The 17,583-nt window shown below is 42.3% G+C and overlaps 1 protein-coding gene across 1 annotated transcript in view; it reads right to left on the bottom strand.

The window, feature by feature from the left end:
- Nucleotides 1-11,338: 11,338 nt before the first annotated feature.
- Nucleotides 11,339-17,583, bottom strand: part of LOC105462472 — a 17,069-nt gene continuing 10,824 nt past the window's right edge. Inside the window, exons 2-3 of the mRNA XM_011709095.1 lie at nt 15,407-15,624; nt 11,339-13,746 (exon numbers count right to left, since the gene is read on the bottom strand). Coding sequence (XP_011707397.1) covers nt 11,339-13,746; nt 15,407-15,617 — 2,619 coding nt within the window. The 5' untranslated portion in view covers nt 15,618-15,624. The remainder of the gene's footprint in view (nt 13,747-15,406; nt 15,625-17,583) is intronic.

Below are 17,583 nucleotides of genomic sequence, written 5' to 3'. Positions count from 1 at the left end.
GGGTTGTTGTTGGCCGGTAGTTTGCATAAGCGACGCTCGAAAAACACTTGGTTTTCGGTACGAGGAGGGATCGTCACACGGCGATGATTATTAATGATGAGTTTCCTCGCGCTCGTCTCTTCGACGGCAGGGGGGGAGGGAGGGAAGAGTCTCAACGGGGGCCGGAGGAGACTCGAACGCGGCTAATGGGCCGAGCTCGCGATTCGCGACTCGCTTAACGATCAAGTTCGATTTCTCTTGGCATCACGGCAACCGTCGCGGTCACGCACGAGTGAAACCTCATGGGATTCTGTCAAAAATTATTCCCGGCCGTCCCGAAGACGAGGATCACGGCGCGACGTGTGGGCACGTTGAATCGATTATCATAGCTAAAAGCGGAAGCGAAACACGCGAACATCGCCGGACAGCTTTCTATTAATTACCGCAACGACGACGACGACGATACTCGTCTGTCAATCGATTTCAGATATTTCGCTCGTTCCTTAGGATATTTAGAGAAATAGAATCAGCGACGATTAATCGAGCGAGAGCACGGAAAGAACAATTTTGCTGAATCCAGATCTGAAAATAATTTTTGTCAAGTTTTCAAATAATCAAAATAATTTTGTGCGAAAGTCAAAATGATAACTAGAACATCAAAACGTTTTATAGCAGTATTTATCAGTTTTAACAAATTATTCCAACAAATTATTTTGATGATTCAATAAAAAATTATTTTCAGATCTGTTTTTAGCAAAATTTCTAGACCTTACAACATAATCGTTCTTGTTATTAGAAGAGAGGCGTGAACGGTGAATACCTGGGCGTTTACGCGTCAAAGGCGTAATTCTCTAATCGCATTTCCCCGTAAGTAACGAGTAACGACGAATCGTTGTTTTAATTTTTGCGCGGGGCGACCGCGCGCGCTATCGCCATAAATCACTTCGAATCGCAATAACTCTCTCATAAATCACGAAATCGTCATACTGTGCGAAAGCAATCGTCGTATACTGCGCGCGGCAGCGTATCGTCCCGCCGGCTCCTGTCACGCGAAGGCACGCCGAACGTTTATTTCTTCGTGCGTGGAGAAAAAAAAGCTGGACGAATTAACGTAATTCTCTGGATCGGAATTTTCAAGAGCCCACGTAAGCGTTTCCGTGTCTTGCGATTCTTGCATTTCAACGTTCTCTCGGGCGTTCCTCTTGCGTTCGCGAGAGAAATTGTGTGAGGAAGTAACGACACGGAATACAAGCGAACTCGGAAATTCGGATTTAATTAGCTGTTGATAGTTTGCGTTGTCACGTCGGTGCCAATTCTCGAATCGCGAAATTTGATACGTTCAATACCGATCGATTACCAAGACGGCACATTTCGTTCATCGAAATGCACGTACCGGCTCATATAAGAAACGCGGCTGGAAGGGAGCGTACAATGGATAATTACGAATTCCTATTTAAATGGAGCATCAGATAAAGGCAAGAACAGCTAGATATAGCAGTGCCACGTGCGACGAATTCTTAACTGTACCCTTCTCTCTCTCTCATTCGTATACAGCTCATCTCCTTTCTCTCTCACTCTTTTCCTTTTGCTGTTGTCAAGACTCGCTTGCGATCGAGTGTGTTGCAGGGGCAAAAAAAAAAAGAAAAGAAATTCTCAGTATCATCAATCGAAGCGTATACCATTTATTTCGGGATGATTTAATGCCGTCGACGGTAAAACCATCAACCAACGGCGCCCGACGTAACAAACGTGTATTAAATTACTTGCACACGATTAATAATTCACAGTTATTATTAGTCGACAGAGTTAATAGACGATTCTTAACTGTTCCTGACGACGTACGATACGTTTTTCTACATCTTTACGTTCCGTTCTAACACGTACACGTGATCATCGTAAAGCCCAGAGTAAAGAAGGGATTCTCTTTTATTCTTCTCTCCGGAAATACTTTAACAAAGCAGCTCTGATTGTATATATCTTTTAACATCTCTTCATAAAAAAAAAACAGATGTTAACAAAACCGAAAAAATTTTTTTCACAGAGCCCTAGTATAATAAATATATACTTACCAGCTCACCATTTAGTGTCCATCGTTAAAAATAATTAATTACTTTCTTCCGCGGGAAACGGCTTCTTCCATTTATACATTAATTTTCTTGGCTCAACAAATTGGCGTATTCGCGAATTGTCGTAGTCGAGCCCAAGTGACCAGCGGACAGGTCTAATATGCTCCCGGGCGCAACTTTGTTGCGTCGGTGGCGCGTCGCGATATCTTTTGACACAATCTCGCGGCGGGGAAGTTGCGCACCTCGTGAGGACCCGAAGTGCGAGCGATACGCGCCGACGTCGGCGATGGGAACTTTACCACGGGAATGGAGAATCGTGAAACCCATTACCCCGGGCCGAGAGAGACAGAGAGAGAGAGAGAGACGAGGCGGTGTGTATAGGCGAATAACGCCGTGTGCGCGTGCACACTGCGTTGCTCACCTGCCAACCGGCACGTTACTTACCCACCAACCCGCGGCGTCCATTGAGAAGGCGCGCTCCGGAGATGTAACTGTGTGAACTGTACCACTCACATGATCCGAATCGCCTTTAATTATTCGTCCATTTGCGAAATTCTCTCTCCGTATATACCCCCTTATCCCGCTCCAGCTTGCCTCCCCCCCCCCTCGCCCCCTTCGTACGCGCGCTGACGTGGTGTGCGTGCACATTCGATGGTAATGAGAGATGAGCGAAAGGGGAAGAGACACGAAGGAGAGTCCCGCGCAGTCTCCCAAATCGAAAACACGCCTTTTAACAAGACGCGATCTCGCGCGATACGCGCGTTCCCTCTCCCTTGCACGGACAAATCTTTTATTCATCCTCCACACACGCATCGCGCATTTTCATTATCAAACCGACGATGCCTTGATTCATCGAAATATATCTTATACTGGTCGGGCGCGCGGCGGAAACTGGGTGACTTAGCGACGCGTAATGATCTCCTTCTTTTCTTTAATCGACGAGAAGAGAAAACAAGATAGTGTATATTGTATATGTTGCTCGTGCTGCAATACATAATACGTTATTATGCGGCGTGGATATTACAAATTTGCCACTGACGTTTGTCGCTATAGCGTAGAAACCCATCCCGCGGAGAGACGGAAAATTGACGAGATAATCGTGGGTTAAAAGTGTTCCGGTTCCGCTCGGGTGGCCAAGAAATGCATGCAAATCTTTTTACGTGCATCTTAGGAATTAGTTCACGACGGTAGGCAGACAAGAGGCTGACATAATTTACAGTCCGAAGGAATTGCCGTCGTGTAACATTGCAACTCGACGCTCGCAATCGATTCGACCTATAAGAAACTGACCGGATAATCGGAACTGCGCAAACTCGCGTAAACTAAATATAGAAAATAATACGTAACTGAATGTTTATATACACAAACAAATGCAATCATGCGACGTTTCTATAATGTATGACGAATATAATTATATACTTACATATAATTTACTTATATATATATATATATATATATAAAACTTATATATACTTATATAATATATCGCATGCATTCATTTGTGTATTATTTTTGCTAAGAACTTATAGAGGACATTATTTCACACGTTGCGGTATTACCTTTTGGCATCGGCCTTGTAATTTTCACATATATACATAGATATACGACCTTATGTCGCAAGACTTTCCTTAAACTCTCGAAAGCGTGTCGAACTTGAAACGAGCGATTCGACGTCATTTCGATTTCTCAACGGGAATCCGAAAATCTCTGCCGTTCCGTCCGCGATATGACACGGTATTTTGTTTGAATTAGCGCCTCGAAAGATTGGGGCTATATTGAGCGCTTATGCGTGGATAAACGATTCCCCGCGATCGCGCGCGCGCGCGGCCTTCTCGCGGCGAAGCATCCTTCTTCGGCGGATGCAGCCAAATTTGCGCACATAATCGCAAGTATGTCGATTTTCATCTTGTCCTAGTTTGAGCGTAATCGCCAAGATGCGCACGTGTAACACATAAAACGGCATGGGATTAGTAGAGTCCGTACAATTCTTAACTACATGTCGAGAAAGCAGAAAATAATATTTATTGTCTAATTTTAAAAGAATTTCTATTTTCATTTATTAACTGAAATATATAATATATATAATATATATTGTATCATATTATATTATATTATATTATGTATAATAAAACTAGAAAAAAAACAATACCGATAAACTTCGTTCAAATCGTTCAAAAAATTGGCAAGAAACTTTATTAAGGAAGTATAATTATATTTCTACAGGAAATTGATTATTTATATTAATTTGATGTCAGTTTTTACATGCATCGATTATCGAATATATATTTATGATATCCTGTGAAAAAAAAAAGTATTACTCTTACGCTTGCTTTAATTTTTGTGTCTCTACTCAATGCGTATATATCACACGCCTACTCTCTCGTTATTGAGATCGCGCGTCCTACATCAAACGGAAGCATTTACTTATTTCGTATCCGAACTGATACGATAATGGGATATAAAGTGAGAAAGATACATTTACGTCGATTTCCACTTTGTTCAGAAAAAGAGTAATTGTAAAATATGTACTTATGCGCTTTAGTTAGAAAAAAAAAAAAATATATATATATATCGTTCTGCGAATTTTAAAGATGAGTCTAAATCTGAAAACTGACGATCAGTGCATTTAACCGGGTTTTATTACAAATAAGAATTTTAGGAAAAAAAAGAATTTTGTCGATACCAAAAATGGAAAATTACGGTATAAATTTTTGTTTAAAGAAGAAGACTTATTTTTTAAAATTTGGAAAATTATTTCTAGTCATTGCATTGTAAGAAATCTTAGAATCGTGACAAAATCGTCTGTAATCTTTAATATTACCGCTAACCGTGACATTCCTTTTCCGTTTGAGTCCATCCTGACCATAGATCTGGTATTTGGGCCATTTGTTACTCCTTCAACTATTATACTCTATTCCAACGAGTGGTTTTTCCCAAATGGTGCTTAAAAAAAAAACAAGAATTATTTCCTCGTCCTATTGTGAGACAAGTCGAAGGGGAGGGAAAAAAAACGCAATGCATTTTCGCTAACTTCCGCAGCCTGCAGGTCTCGCACGAATTTCGTGTCGAAGATCGGCAGGCATTTTCGTGTGTGTGCGCGCGCGCGCGCGCGCGCGCTGGGTATATGCGCGAGTTATATACAGCTAACGACGCGCGATCGGAACCGTATAGGATAGACAGACCCACTCTTCAGGATCCTGAAGCGAGGCGAGTTGCAAAGTGTGCCGTGTAAGTGGAACATCGCTGCCTGGCACCGACGACGAAGTATACCAAAGTAGTATAACATGGTCCTCCTCCTTCGTCGTACCTCTTTGCCCTTCTCCCTCCTCGTCATTCGTTCTATACCACCACCTCATTCTCCTCCACCTCTTCCTCCTCCGGCCGACAACGACACTCCGCGGCGCTCCTCCTTCGCGTACACGGTGAAAGACTTTCTTTAAGGAGGTTCCACAGAGTAAAAACTTACACGCCGCCTGCTGCTGCCTATACCACCGGCGCCGTGCACACTCGCCGCGAGGAGAGAATTGTCTCCATTGTCTCCTTTGACGGCCGTAATTGATGCCGGGGTCCTCCACGTTGCATCCGGTTTGTTGCGTCTTCTCCCCTTCCTCCCCCCTCCCCCCTCGATATTGCCGGCGATATAATAAAAATGAAATCCTCTCTCGGCAGATGCAGCGCGGATAGACACCGCGGCACGGCAACGCGCGCGGCGCTGATTCGGCCGCGCACGCTCCTTTTCATCCGAAAAAGTCACGCCGCGGTCGTCGGACGTCGCGCGCGGATGCGACTTGACGCGGATGACGCTCGCGAGGATTCGAGAAAAGTATTACGGGCATAACGGGCACGGAGAGAGAAGTTTCGTGTGTATATCAAAGAAACAGCGACGGAAATCTCTTCCGCCGCGGTTATAATCTCGGCGGCGTTATTAGGAAGGATGACTGTGTAATACGGAATATCTTTATTATCTTATTACACACGCGATATGTATAAGGAAGAGATACACTTGGCGCACCCCGTATAATTATCTACAGATTCATCTGCAATCGCAACAATGTTTATCTACAAATTCTCTTCATGTCTGAGAAAGTTTATTGCCGCGAGAGATAATTCTGTATTTCGTTTGAATATCTGTGCACCATTAGGAATTCCTTCCTCGCGATTATTGAAGTTACCTTGATGTATCGGAGATCACAGAAATCCTACTCGCGAGAAATTCTTTTCTCAAATTCCGCGATTGATACACTGCAGCCGAAAACAATTAGGGTTGAGATCTCGAGAGTTAAAGTAATGCAATTTACACGGGGGCGTTCTCTGAATTGTGCGCTAAGAAAGATATTCGAAATTCGAGATGTACGTATACTATGTCACGTACGCTCGCATCCCCGAAGAAGTGTTCCGCTAATTGTTTTCAGCAGTGTATCAAGTTTCATACAGCATCTCGGGTATCTAGGCTACTAAACTAACAGATGGTCGCTGGAATACCGGCGCGGCGTGTAATCATCCCGCGAAATAAATTACACAATCATTGTAACTAATAGAAGCCACTAATTGAGCGTATTCAATATAGCGCACGCATAGTGGCGTCCGGCGCAAAATTTATTCCCTCTCCTTTTCTCTCACATCTCTCTCTCTCTCTCTCGTCCTCTCTTCCATCCCTGCCTGAATGAACATCGACGAGCGGCAATCCGATATCGTCACGCCGCAGAATAAATCGATCTTTTCGCGTCGAGAAGCCTTTTACGCATCCGTGATATTGGGTAGGGTCGGAGAGAGGGGTCGAGGGGGAGGAAGGAGGCCCCCGATATTGAAGGTTGTGGGTACGTACTGTAGCTCTCCGCCAGAGTGGGTCCGAAAAATTTGGGTCACTGGTCCGACTTGGGCACGTCATGGGAACCACGGGCTCCCTTTCCTCCCCTCCCTCTGTAGTGATGCGGTGATGGTTTAGCCTCTCCACTCGTTTGAATCTTCGACGCCCTGGTGAAAATAAAAATTGGAACGTAAGTCGAACGTAAGGGGAGAGTGACCGAAGCGTAAACGAAACTTCTAGGAGGCGAAAATTGGAACAGCGGAATGTAAAGGAAGCGTTAACGCTTCTTTTACACTTCGCTGTTCCAATTTTCGCCTCCTAGAAGTTTCGTTTACGCTTCGGTCACTCTCCCCTTACGTTCGACTTACGTTCCAATTTTTATTTTCACCAGGGCGGTCGTCGGTCCATCATCTTCATTCTCGCGGCTCTTCTCACCTGCGTTACTCCTTCCCCGCGCGCCACTATATAGTCGGCCGTAATCGCTAAATAATGTGTGAAACGATACTTCATTACGGGAGCATATCACTCGTCCTGATTTTTTTTCGCCGGCTTTTTTTTTTAAATAGAACATCACGAGCGACGCGCATTCTCTTTGAGAATTCGCACTTATCTCCGGCAATTTATCTTTCAATACTGCCACCGCTGTTATTATCTTCCTTATATATAACGTCATCTTCTTCTAATTATTTGCATCTGTCTTACAGCCACTCAATCATCCCGCTTTGCGTCTTCTTCACGGCGCGGTGGCGCGGCGCGGCTCCACGTTGCTCCCACAGTTATCCGTTCTGCGTTCATTTTTTTTATAGCGCTCCTTATTTGTTTTGCGGTTAATTTTACGACGTTACACGCGCTGCTGTTAGCTGCACCCGCGAGAGTATCGATACTCTTGCACTCCTTATACGTTTCGTTGTGCGTGAATTAATCTACGGTACAGTTAGTCGTATTGTGACCATGCCTCTGTTTACGATTCGCGTGTACGATCACAAGAGAGCCGTCTCGCGCGTCTCATTGTCGGGCAGAAATAAAAGATCCCGTCTCTCTTACTCTCCTTTCTCTCCTCGTCTCTTTCCCGGCGTATATATTCGCCTTTATATATATATATATCTGAATCTATACGCCTCTCCTTGTCCCACACCGAGGAGACAACATCGCGACGACGACGGACCGTGTAACCTTCGGGACCGTGAACCCGTTATATCATTATATTCAACAATAATCCGCGGTCCATATACCGCGAGCGCGCAAACATCGGGAAACACAAACCGCCACGCAAACTGTCCCAGATCCCTTTTCAACTCCGTCCTTTGTCAGAGCCGGTCGGTAATTTGGCCCCTGTTGTCCGCCCCGCAGAGTGTCACACTCGGCATCCAAAGCTCCGGAAGCTGAGTCGACCCACGGAGATGACTGATTCCGAAAACAAATCCCCCACCTTCCGCGCGCGCGCGCGCGCGCGGGCGCACCGCGGAGCGATATACGCACATCCACGGGAGCGATAATCATCGGCGGTGGCGCGTGTGCGACTTGACCGGATACCGTGACGTGCAAATTCATCCCGAATTTAATTGCGACTCGCATTCAGCGGTGATTCGAACGAGTAAAATTCCGCGGAAAGAACGTATTTACGATCTCGAGCGATCAAGTATCCCACGAGAAACCGCATTGCATGGCGCACCCGGATCTTCATACCTCGCGCTTTACCTTTATTCCACCTTTAAACGTAACGGTAAATTGAAAAAAATCAATTGTCCATAGTCCGCGTGCAGGCCTCGCATTAAGATCTTTCGTGCCCATTACAACATTACGTCCTCGAATCTCAGAAGTGCACGTTATGCGTTTATCATATTACCCTCTCTCTACGGAGCCACCTTTCCGACCGCCGGGACTTCCGTCGCTGCGCGAGCAATGTTTTTTTTTTTAGCGACTATTTATTTTCGATGTTTAACATTATGGCGAATGTTTTAATAAAGCGTCACTGTCAAGTTTGAGCGTTTCACGAAATTGCTGGTCGAGGACTGACCCGGAGAACGCCTGAAAGATATAGAGAGCGGAGGAAAATGCGGAGTCCGGAAGGGTGTATCGAGGCACGAGAGAAAATCTGACAGGATTATATTGCGGTAACAATCATTTAATTGAACATCAAGTTTTCATAAATAATGCACATGTACAATGCATATGACTTTATACAAATTATGTTTCCGTGATCAGCGGCTACCGCAACGGGAGCAGCAGCAACGAGGATTCGAGGATCGAGTTAGCGAGAGGGGTACGCAATAGAGTATGCAGCAAGTGTGTCCGCGCGCTCGACGACTAACATCGAGAACGAGTGAGTGTGTGTCCCTGCTTATTGCGAGAATTATTCCGTCGATCCGTCGAAAACTCGCACCTCGTCAACGACGTATCTTCGATTTAGCGTTACAGGAAAAAAAAAAGAGACCCGTACATAGATCCTTTTATCGCAGGACCGGGAAGTGCAATTAAGTACTTTGTTCGTACAATATTTTACACACGGTGTGAGGTCGTAAGCTAAAAAAGAGAGATAAAAGAAACGGGGCGCAAAGAAGCTTAAATAAGAACGACTATCTTACAAGGTACGCGAAGTAAAGTATCGAGGGATGATAAATAAAGGTAGGGAGAGAACGAGTAGGGGGGAGGGGGGAGAGCGTAAAATAAAAGCGATATAAATAAAAAGAAAATACTACAAGCTATTCCTTAGCGCTACGTTCGGGTTTAGGTACATCTTGAGCGCGAGCAGCACGCGCCCGACTGCGATCATCGAAAAACACCAGTCATTACACTCATTACTGTTAATCATTTTCCTCGCTTTCTTCCACCCTATGGGCTATTACCTTAGCTACCCTCAGCACTATTGACGTTGAGTTACACCGAGAAGTTGTGTGTGCCTTCACGTAACGCAACGTCACACTGAATATTATAGAATAGAAGAAAGCAAAAAAAATTGTTAGTCTCAGCCGCATATAATATATTTCCTACTTGAATAATTTGAGGTGACGGGATATCGAGATTTTATGCTTTTTTTTTTTTTACAAAACTATCCGCGACAGCCCAAACGCTACATATACACGGCAATACACATATAGAGAAAATTTCTTTTAAATAATAAAATGTCCAATCTCGGTTTGTCTCGCGCCAAGCTCAGTATTGCAAATTTTATTACTTAAAAGATACAATACCTCGCAAAATACAGCCGCCGCGAAACGACCGTTATCGTCGTATTGCATTATCCTTGGACGCCGTCCGCCCAAGATCCAGGAGACCACTGTTTTTACAACTTCTTCTTCTAGCGAACGTATAATGAAAACCAGTATAGTACAGTACAGCCGGTATAATAACACAGTAATCGAATTAGTAAAATGAAAATTATTTTTAGATAAACTAACCGTCGTCAACAATTCCGTGCTCGTTACTCACACGCAAAAAAAAAATGTTACAGTGTAATGTTACAATTTTTTTCGCGAGTGAGTATCTGTCGAATTCTCAATAGTTCTCGAAGCAATTATCACATAACAAAAAAATAAAAAATAAAAAGAACAAATCTTAAATAATTTTTCTGAATTTTTTTGTCATATATAAATAAATATATATATATATATATATATATATATATATATATATTTATATATGAAACTTTTCGTATATACATACATACAAGCACAGATGTGTGCGGATGTATGTATAACTAGAGATTTCCTAAAAATTGTTTCTTTTTTTCGTACCGCGTACGCGGAGTCTGTATCAGAACGGAATGTCGGAAAGGAATCACATTTATGAATAAGAATGGACGGCAATCAATGAAGTCATGCACCGGGCACGACCGTCAAAGAGATTCCCAGATAAGTCATACTTGAAGCTTACCAATATTGAAGACACTAACTCTACTTCATTATTGCACCTGTGCTTCAAGAATCACTTGGAAGCACCACCGCCAGACAACAGGCCCATCCATCGAACATCGTGACTCGATCATAGATCATTAGTAAAACTCAGCCTATCTTCAATACGTAAAACAAAAAGCTCGTACCCGCGGATAGTCCGATGCGATCTTAACGCGATGCATCACTGGACCGTGAGCTCCGAACATTATTGAACGCCGAAATAAGACATAACAATAGAGAGTAAGGGTTACTCTTATTCTTTATTGTTATCTCTGATTGTGAGATTCAGTGAACGCTCAGGGTGAACGGTCAAGCGGCTCGTCATCGAAATCCCATCAGACTACTTTTCGAAGGTGCATTGAAGATACAGATTTTGCAATACTTATCTTGATTCCGATGAATCAAAATTAAAATTGTTCACTCAGTCACTACGATCGACACATTTCATCATCAGTACGTATACTTCAAGCGTGTCATGATGACGTTCAATGCGTCCAAATGTTATTATTATATATTCATCTATCTTATTTTTAACAATTATATACTATCTTCTATCTTATTAAATATGTCTGTACGATCGAAAAAAGAATGATCTAATCCCTGCCAATTCTTTTGTGAATCTGTTGGTGCTTAATAAGATGGGCCTTTTGCCTGAAGGCTTTGTTGCACACGTCGCATCTAAATGGTTTTTCACCAGTATGAGTGCGAAGGTGCACCTTAATATTGCTTTTGTTTAGGAAACCTCTTTGACAGATATGACACCGATGTATTGGCTTATCCTTGCCACTCATTAAACCCGATTCCGTTCCGTATGGTAGCGCCGCGGCACCGGCGGTCGGGCCCTTCTTGGAGGGCGAGGCCCCGGAGCCCGGCGAGGATCGTGACCTCTTTCTGGGGTGGGAGGGCGCGGCAAAGGAGGAGTGCAGGATGTCGTCGGGGCTGCAGGATGTGGACACTCGGTTAGGCGGGCTGAGCGGTGGGTACGGGCTTGTTGACGACGGGGTCTCACCACACGACGCGTTCTGATGAAGATTCGCGTTTGCGCCGGCCTGCAGTCTCGCCTGCAACAGGGGCGCGTAATCGAGTTTCTGCGTAAGCAAGTTCTGTAACGCAGAGCCAGCGTGTTGCTGAGTCTGCGTCGGCGGTGTCGTAGTCACGTAGATCTGATGTGGCGCGAACGTACTAGGCGAAGTGGTCTCTTGGGTCTTAGGCGAACAACCTGCCTCGGTAGTAATCCAATCGGCGATATCTATCCAATCCCTCGAGGCGTCTGTATCCTGCTCGGAGTTGGGACCATTCCCGTTGCCTGGCACCGTCGTGTCTGCTATCGCAGAACCGATGATCTGGGCTATGTCTTCCATGTCCTCGTAGTTTATCGGTTGCGTCGACTGCGGCAGTTGTTGTTGCTGATTGTGAGGGTGGTGATGTTGCGGATGTTGATGGTTTTGCTGTTGCTGCTGCGGCTGTTGCTTCTGACTTGCCTGCGGACATGGCGTGCTAGAAGACACAACAGGCGACTCGAAGAATTCCTGATTGGAGGAGGGCGTGGGAGATGCAGAGCCCACGTCGATCGACGATCTTTGACCAGACGAAGCTATCGCATGATAGTGATGCCCAGGGATACCATTGATTTGAAGGTGTCCCGTATAATTGGTGAATGGTGGAAGGGGTAGTAACTTCACGTCTGGCAACGTCTGCTCCGAGACCGTCGTACCTAAGAGCGTGTCCCAGTTATCTTGGAATGCGACGGCCGTCTGCTTCGCATCCGTGACTCCACCCTCCATGAAGGAGTCCTGCCCGTTTGCCCAGCAACCGGGCATCAGCAAAGTGTCAATCTCAGTCGGTGAACTGCCCAACACTATCCCGGAACCTTGGCTGCTGTGCGGCGGCTCGACTCCGGATGAAGTCAAGTGGGGCGGCGCCGCCGGCGGACCCGATTGCGTCTCGTATTTCATCTCCGTTACGATGTCCGATGTTGGCGAAATGGTGTCTATATATTGCGGCAGGGCCGCTTGCTTCACCAGCGATGCGTCGCCGGTGCTTCTTCCCGCGCAGAAGGATTGCTGCTTAAAATTGCTGCGATTAGGGACTCCAATGGTACCGACTATGCTCGCGTTTATCACGGACTCTTCCTTCAAAGTTGGGCCCCTCTCCGGGAAGATGCCTGCGTTGTTAAGCCTGTAACGTGGTATCACGGACGACTCACTCACGAGCTGTTCCTGCTGTTGCTCCTCTCTCACTTCTGGTATCGCCGTCAGGGAGGTCAAGAAACTGTTCCTGTCCACGAAGATGTTGTCACCACCGACGTTCGACAGGATCTTCAGCGTGTTCGGCGTGACGTTATACGCGGACGGATTGTATCGGGACGACGAGGTTGATCCACCACACGAATGCTGTTGCTCCTCCGCGCCGCCACGATACTCCGTCTTGTTCCTGAAGTTTTGGGACGGTAGCTGCTCGTTGTACAGCACGTTAGTGGCGGCCGGCGCCGCGTTGGTAGCGGCGATGCTACGCGTATTCGTCGACGTGGGCGACGTCGTGAATGTCGTTGTGGACGAACCGGAGACGAAAACGTTGCGCTTCTGCGGACACGCGAAACGCTGAGGCTGTGCCTGTGCTCTGTTTGTCCTCGCGACCGTCGATGGCGACGTCACTTTCGGCGGAGTGGTTGTGGGAGATTCTGGTGACGATGGAAGATTAAAGCAGTCGGACGAATTTGGGACGTTGATACCACACTTGTTCGTGGCGTCCGATGGCGAACCGTAATTGTACAATGGAGAATTATAATTCGGTAAGTTATATCGGTTGGTTGCAATTGAATCGTCGTAATTGGATGATTGTTGGCAGGCGTTTTGACATGGAGGCCCGGAAAACTGGTAGTTACTGCTGTTATATTGCGATACCTGCTGGTACTCAGAAATTTCCGGAGTCGGGGGCAACGACGGACGGAAATTCTCTGTACTGTTGGAATTATTGCAACCACCAGCGAAGCTGTGGCACCCTGGAACACAACAAGGACATCGATTGGCAGTGGCAGACTATGAAGGTAAATCAAAACGGGAACAAACATGATATAAGATATTTACTATAAAAAAACAACGTTTCACATTGCACATCTCCACACAAGTAATAACATACTTAAAATACCTTCATTTTTACGTATGTATATATTTCCTTAGGTCCAATATTATTTTATTTATATTACATGCTTAAACTACTACTATTACTACTTAAAAAACATATATTATATAATACTATTAAAAAGATTGTTACTCTTATTACTACTTAAAAAAAAATTAAAAACTAAACTATTTCTAACCAAAAAAAAATAAGGGGACAAAAAAATCATAAATGATATAAGGATAACTCCATTGAGGGATACAAGGGAGCGTTAAATAAAAAGAGGGAAAAAGGGAGTTAATTAAAAAGAGAAAAAGAATCTTCTATGGGGAATTCCGATGTCTCTTCGAGACGGATTCATGCTGAGGGAGAGAAAAGAAGAGAAGATGAATAGGAGCAAATCCGTGAGGTAAGCGAGGCATGCCGTATGCTTGTAGTGAACGCTAGTACGGTGGATAGGTAGGTAGGTCTGGCCGATACGATCCGACGATCGCACTCGCACTTGCTTACAATACACGCATACACACAACTGCACGCGGATGCATCGTGTACGTGGTCGCCCCAACACGTTCACGTATCACATATACCACCCTATTATAAACAAGTGTCAGTATGTGTGTGTATATATATATACATATATATATATATATATATATATATACACACACGCATGGCGCGTGTATACGTGCCGAGTAGGCGCAGATCCCTCTCTTCAAGAAGAAAGACTTGCTCCGGCTAACTGGGTTAGTGGCACATTAGCCAGCCACGACCGAGTACACTCAGTCGACCAAATTGCCGCGTTTAAAAATATATTTTTGTGCCGTGTACAGAACGATGCTATCGACGAGATAAAGGGGATACGAGATATTTCATCTCGGCGAATATTAAAATTAACTCACCCCAAAGTTTCTACTTTTTCTATCATTTTTGAAATTCTTCAAAATTATAAATGATTTCTTCTTAAAATTATGATATTAACATAAAACGTAAGAAAAAATATGTTACTGATGTCTGGAAATTTTTCGAAATAAAAACAAAATAATGAATAAAAAATAAATAATATAATATAAAACGTTAAATAACGTAAAATAAATTAAAAAATTCGGGACTGATCGTTAATCTACTCCGAATTTAACATCTGCAAGTATTTGCAAACACAAATGCATGCACACAAGTAATAATATTATAACATTAACTAATTGTTAAATATTATAACATTTACTAATAATATAAATAATTATTAATAATTATTTATAATTATTAATAATTTAAATAATTATTAAATATTATAACATTTACTAATTATTAATTCTAAAACTACGCATATATATCTGAGACTGGGCATAAATCTTAAATCTTCAACGTTTAGAAATTTGCAATTTGCAAAAGGATCATTAGCTATTCTACTTTTTTTTCTACTTACAAAAATGTAGTCCCACGGTAAATGATATATTTCTATTATATTAATAAAAATTTAAAACGCAATATTATACGGTTGATTTGTTCAATATATCCATTCTGCAGATTTGAGTTATATTCACCATTCCAAATTATACCCTTGTTATAACAGCTCCTATTGGCTTCTGTGGTCAGCTTCCTCATTTCTTGAGCTTTTCTGTCTTGGACTATTTTGTCCCTTGAATTTAGTAATTCTCGCACTTTTCCTTTATCTAGGAATGCAACTATATCCTCTAAATTTTGACCCAAAATACAGTGGCTTCGACTAAATATTGCTGAATAATCCATCTTCATTGGCGACCTGTATATAACAAATAATAATATTAATAAAAATTTCTTTATTGTAAGAAAATACACCTATTTTAATAATTATATAAGTACATTATTTTAGTATTATTAAACTGATGATTATCCATCACCAAAAAAAATGAAAATGTTGACAAACAAAAATTATTGCAAAAATAATATCTATTGCTGTGTGTTATTAGTACTTTTCGATTTTTAAGATTTACTTCAGTCAAAAATTAATTATTGATTGTATGAAAAAAAAACAATTTATAATTATCTGCTAATTGAATCATGAATATTGTATTTAAGAAGGGATTAAATTCAAAATTTTTTACATATAAGCCATTTATTTTATTTAGTTTTGTTCATCGCAAAAATGTTTTATTGCAAGATCAATAAAGCAATATTGATGCAACTTTATTAAAATCTTGCAACTCTACATTTTAATGCCTTAATTAATATAATGATTAATATTGCATTTACAACACTGCAACACTGCAACGTTGAAAATGTAGTGCATAAGTAGTGAATTATACTTTATATTGGCCTATTTACATCGCTATAAAGTTTATTTGCGTGACCAGGTGTGAAATGTAATAAGCAATCTGAGGCATTGAGAGAATTCATGTGGCAAAAGTAAAAATTGTGAACAATAGAAAAGCACAGAGAGTATATTATTGTTATAATTGTATTATTGTTATATTAGAAGAATTGGCAATAATTTACAAGAAAATCAACTAATTTATTAAGAAGCAGAAAAAGCATACTTAAAATTTATGTTATTATATAAATAATAAGCTTCTTAGTTAACTTATATATTAATCGAAAAAATTATTAATTAACTTGTAAGTAAATTAATTATAATTTGTTAATAGAAATTAGTAATACTATAATTATCGAGAGAGATGAGCCGTGTATATATTACAATAATGTGTTTGTGCGTTAATATGTTAATGCAAATTAAAACTCAGTGCTATTCATTATTAATATGTTAGTTATACATTTTATTTCTGTACAACTATTAATTGATCATAAGTATGAATAGCAATAATTAATTAATCATGTTTACTCACCTGTATTAAAAAATATCAGATGTATTGAAACACTATTTTTAAGTATTAATTTCATGGGAGCACTTGATGAAATTTATTGTTCAAATCGATGCTTCGAAGACAGATTGCAAAATCAAGATAGATTATCTCTAATTAATAGTAAAAATATTTCTAATTAAAAAGAATTTATCGAAATGGACGAAAATAATTATCCATCAGTATTATCAATTTTTATCAAAATCTATCTATGAAAATTTATATGTCACACTTTAAATCGCAAATGTCTTGTAAGGGCCTCTATAACGTAAATTCAAGTTTTATCAATTTACAATTGGTAGCGATTGAAATTAAAACGGAAAAATGGATACAAATACCAATACTCGGAAAAAGAAATAATCGGCAAAAAAAATATATCGAAGATACGAAATTAAAATGCTACACGTTAATATGACATGACAATGCAAACACATTTCTGATACATCAATTTCCTGACTTGCTACAGATAAATAGAAAGAAAAGGAGAAAGAACAACATTTCACCCTTCCGGATGGTGGATTCTCAATGCAGCCGCTGCTGCATAACAATTACGCACTTCCGAAAAAATCCATAGAAGCGGTATAAATCCACCTGCCGCTATCTTCCGCGGAAAAGAATGACCCTTATACTCACGCAGGAGTAAGCGCCCTTCATTGCTCGCATCCTGTCGCGCGAGAGGCTCAAATTAAATATCCCTTTTTCTCTCAGTCTCTCGATTGACGTATCCGCGTGGCCGCACGGTACACGTCATGAGAAACGTGCAAATCGGTCCCGCGTGTCGCCCCCTCTCTCCCTTTCCCTCCCCTCAAGCATCCATCGTCATCGTCGTCGTCATCGACATCGTCATCGTTATCCTTCTCTCGCAAACCTCCCTCCCCCCCCCC

This window comes from Wasmannia auropunctata, unplaced genomic scaffold (assembly GCF_000956235.1).
Source record: "Wasmannia auropunctata unplaced genomic scaffold, wasmannia.A_1.0 LD336099.1, whole genome shotgun sequence".
Taxonomy (NCBI): domain Eukaryota; kingdom Metazoa; phylum Arthropoda; class Insecta; order Hymenoptera; family Formicidae; genus Wasmannia; species Wasmannia auropunctata.
The sequence above is the reverse complement of the archived record's forward strand: the minus strand, read 5'-3'. Positions and strand labels throughout refer to the sequence as shown.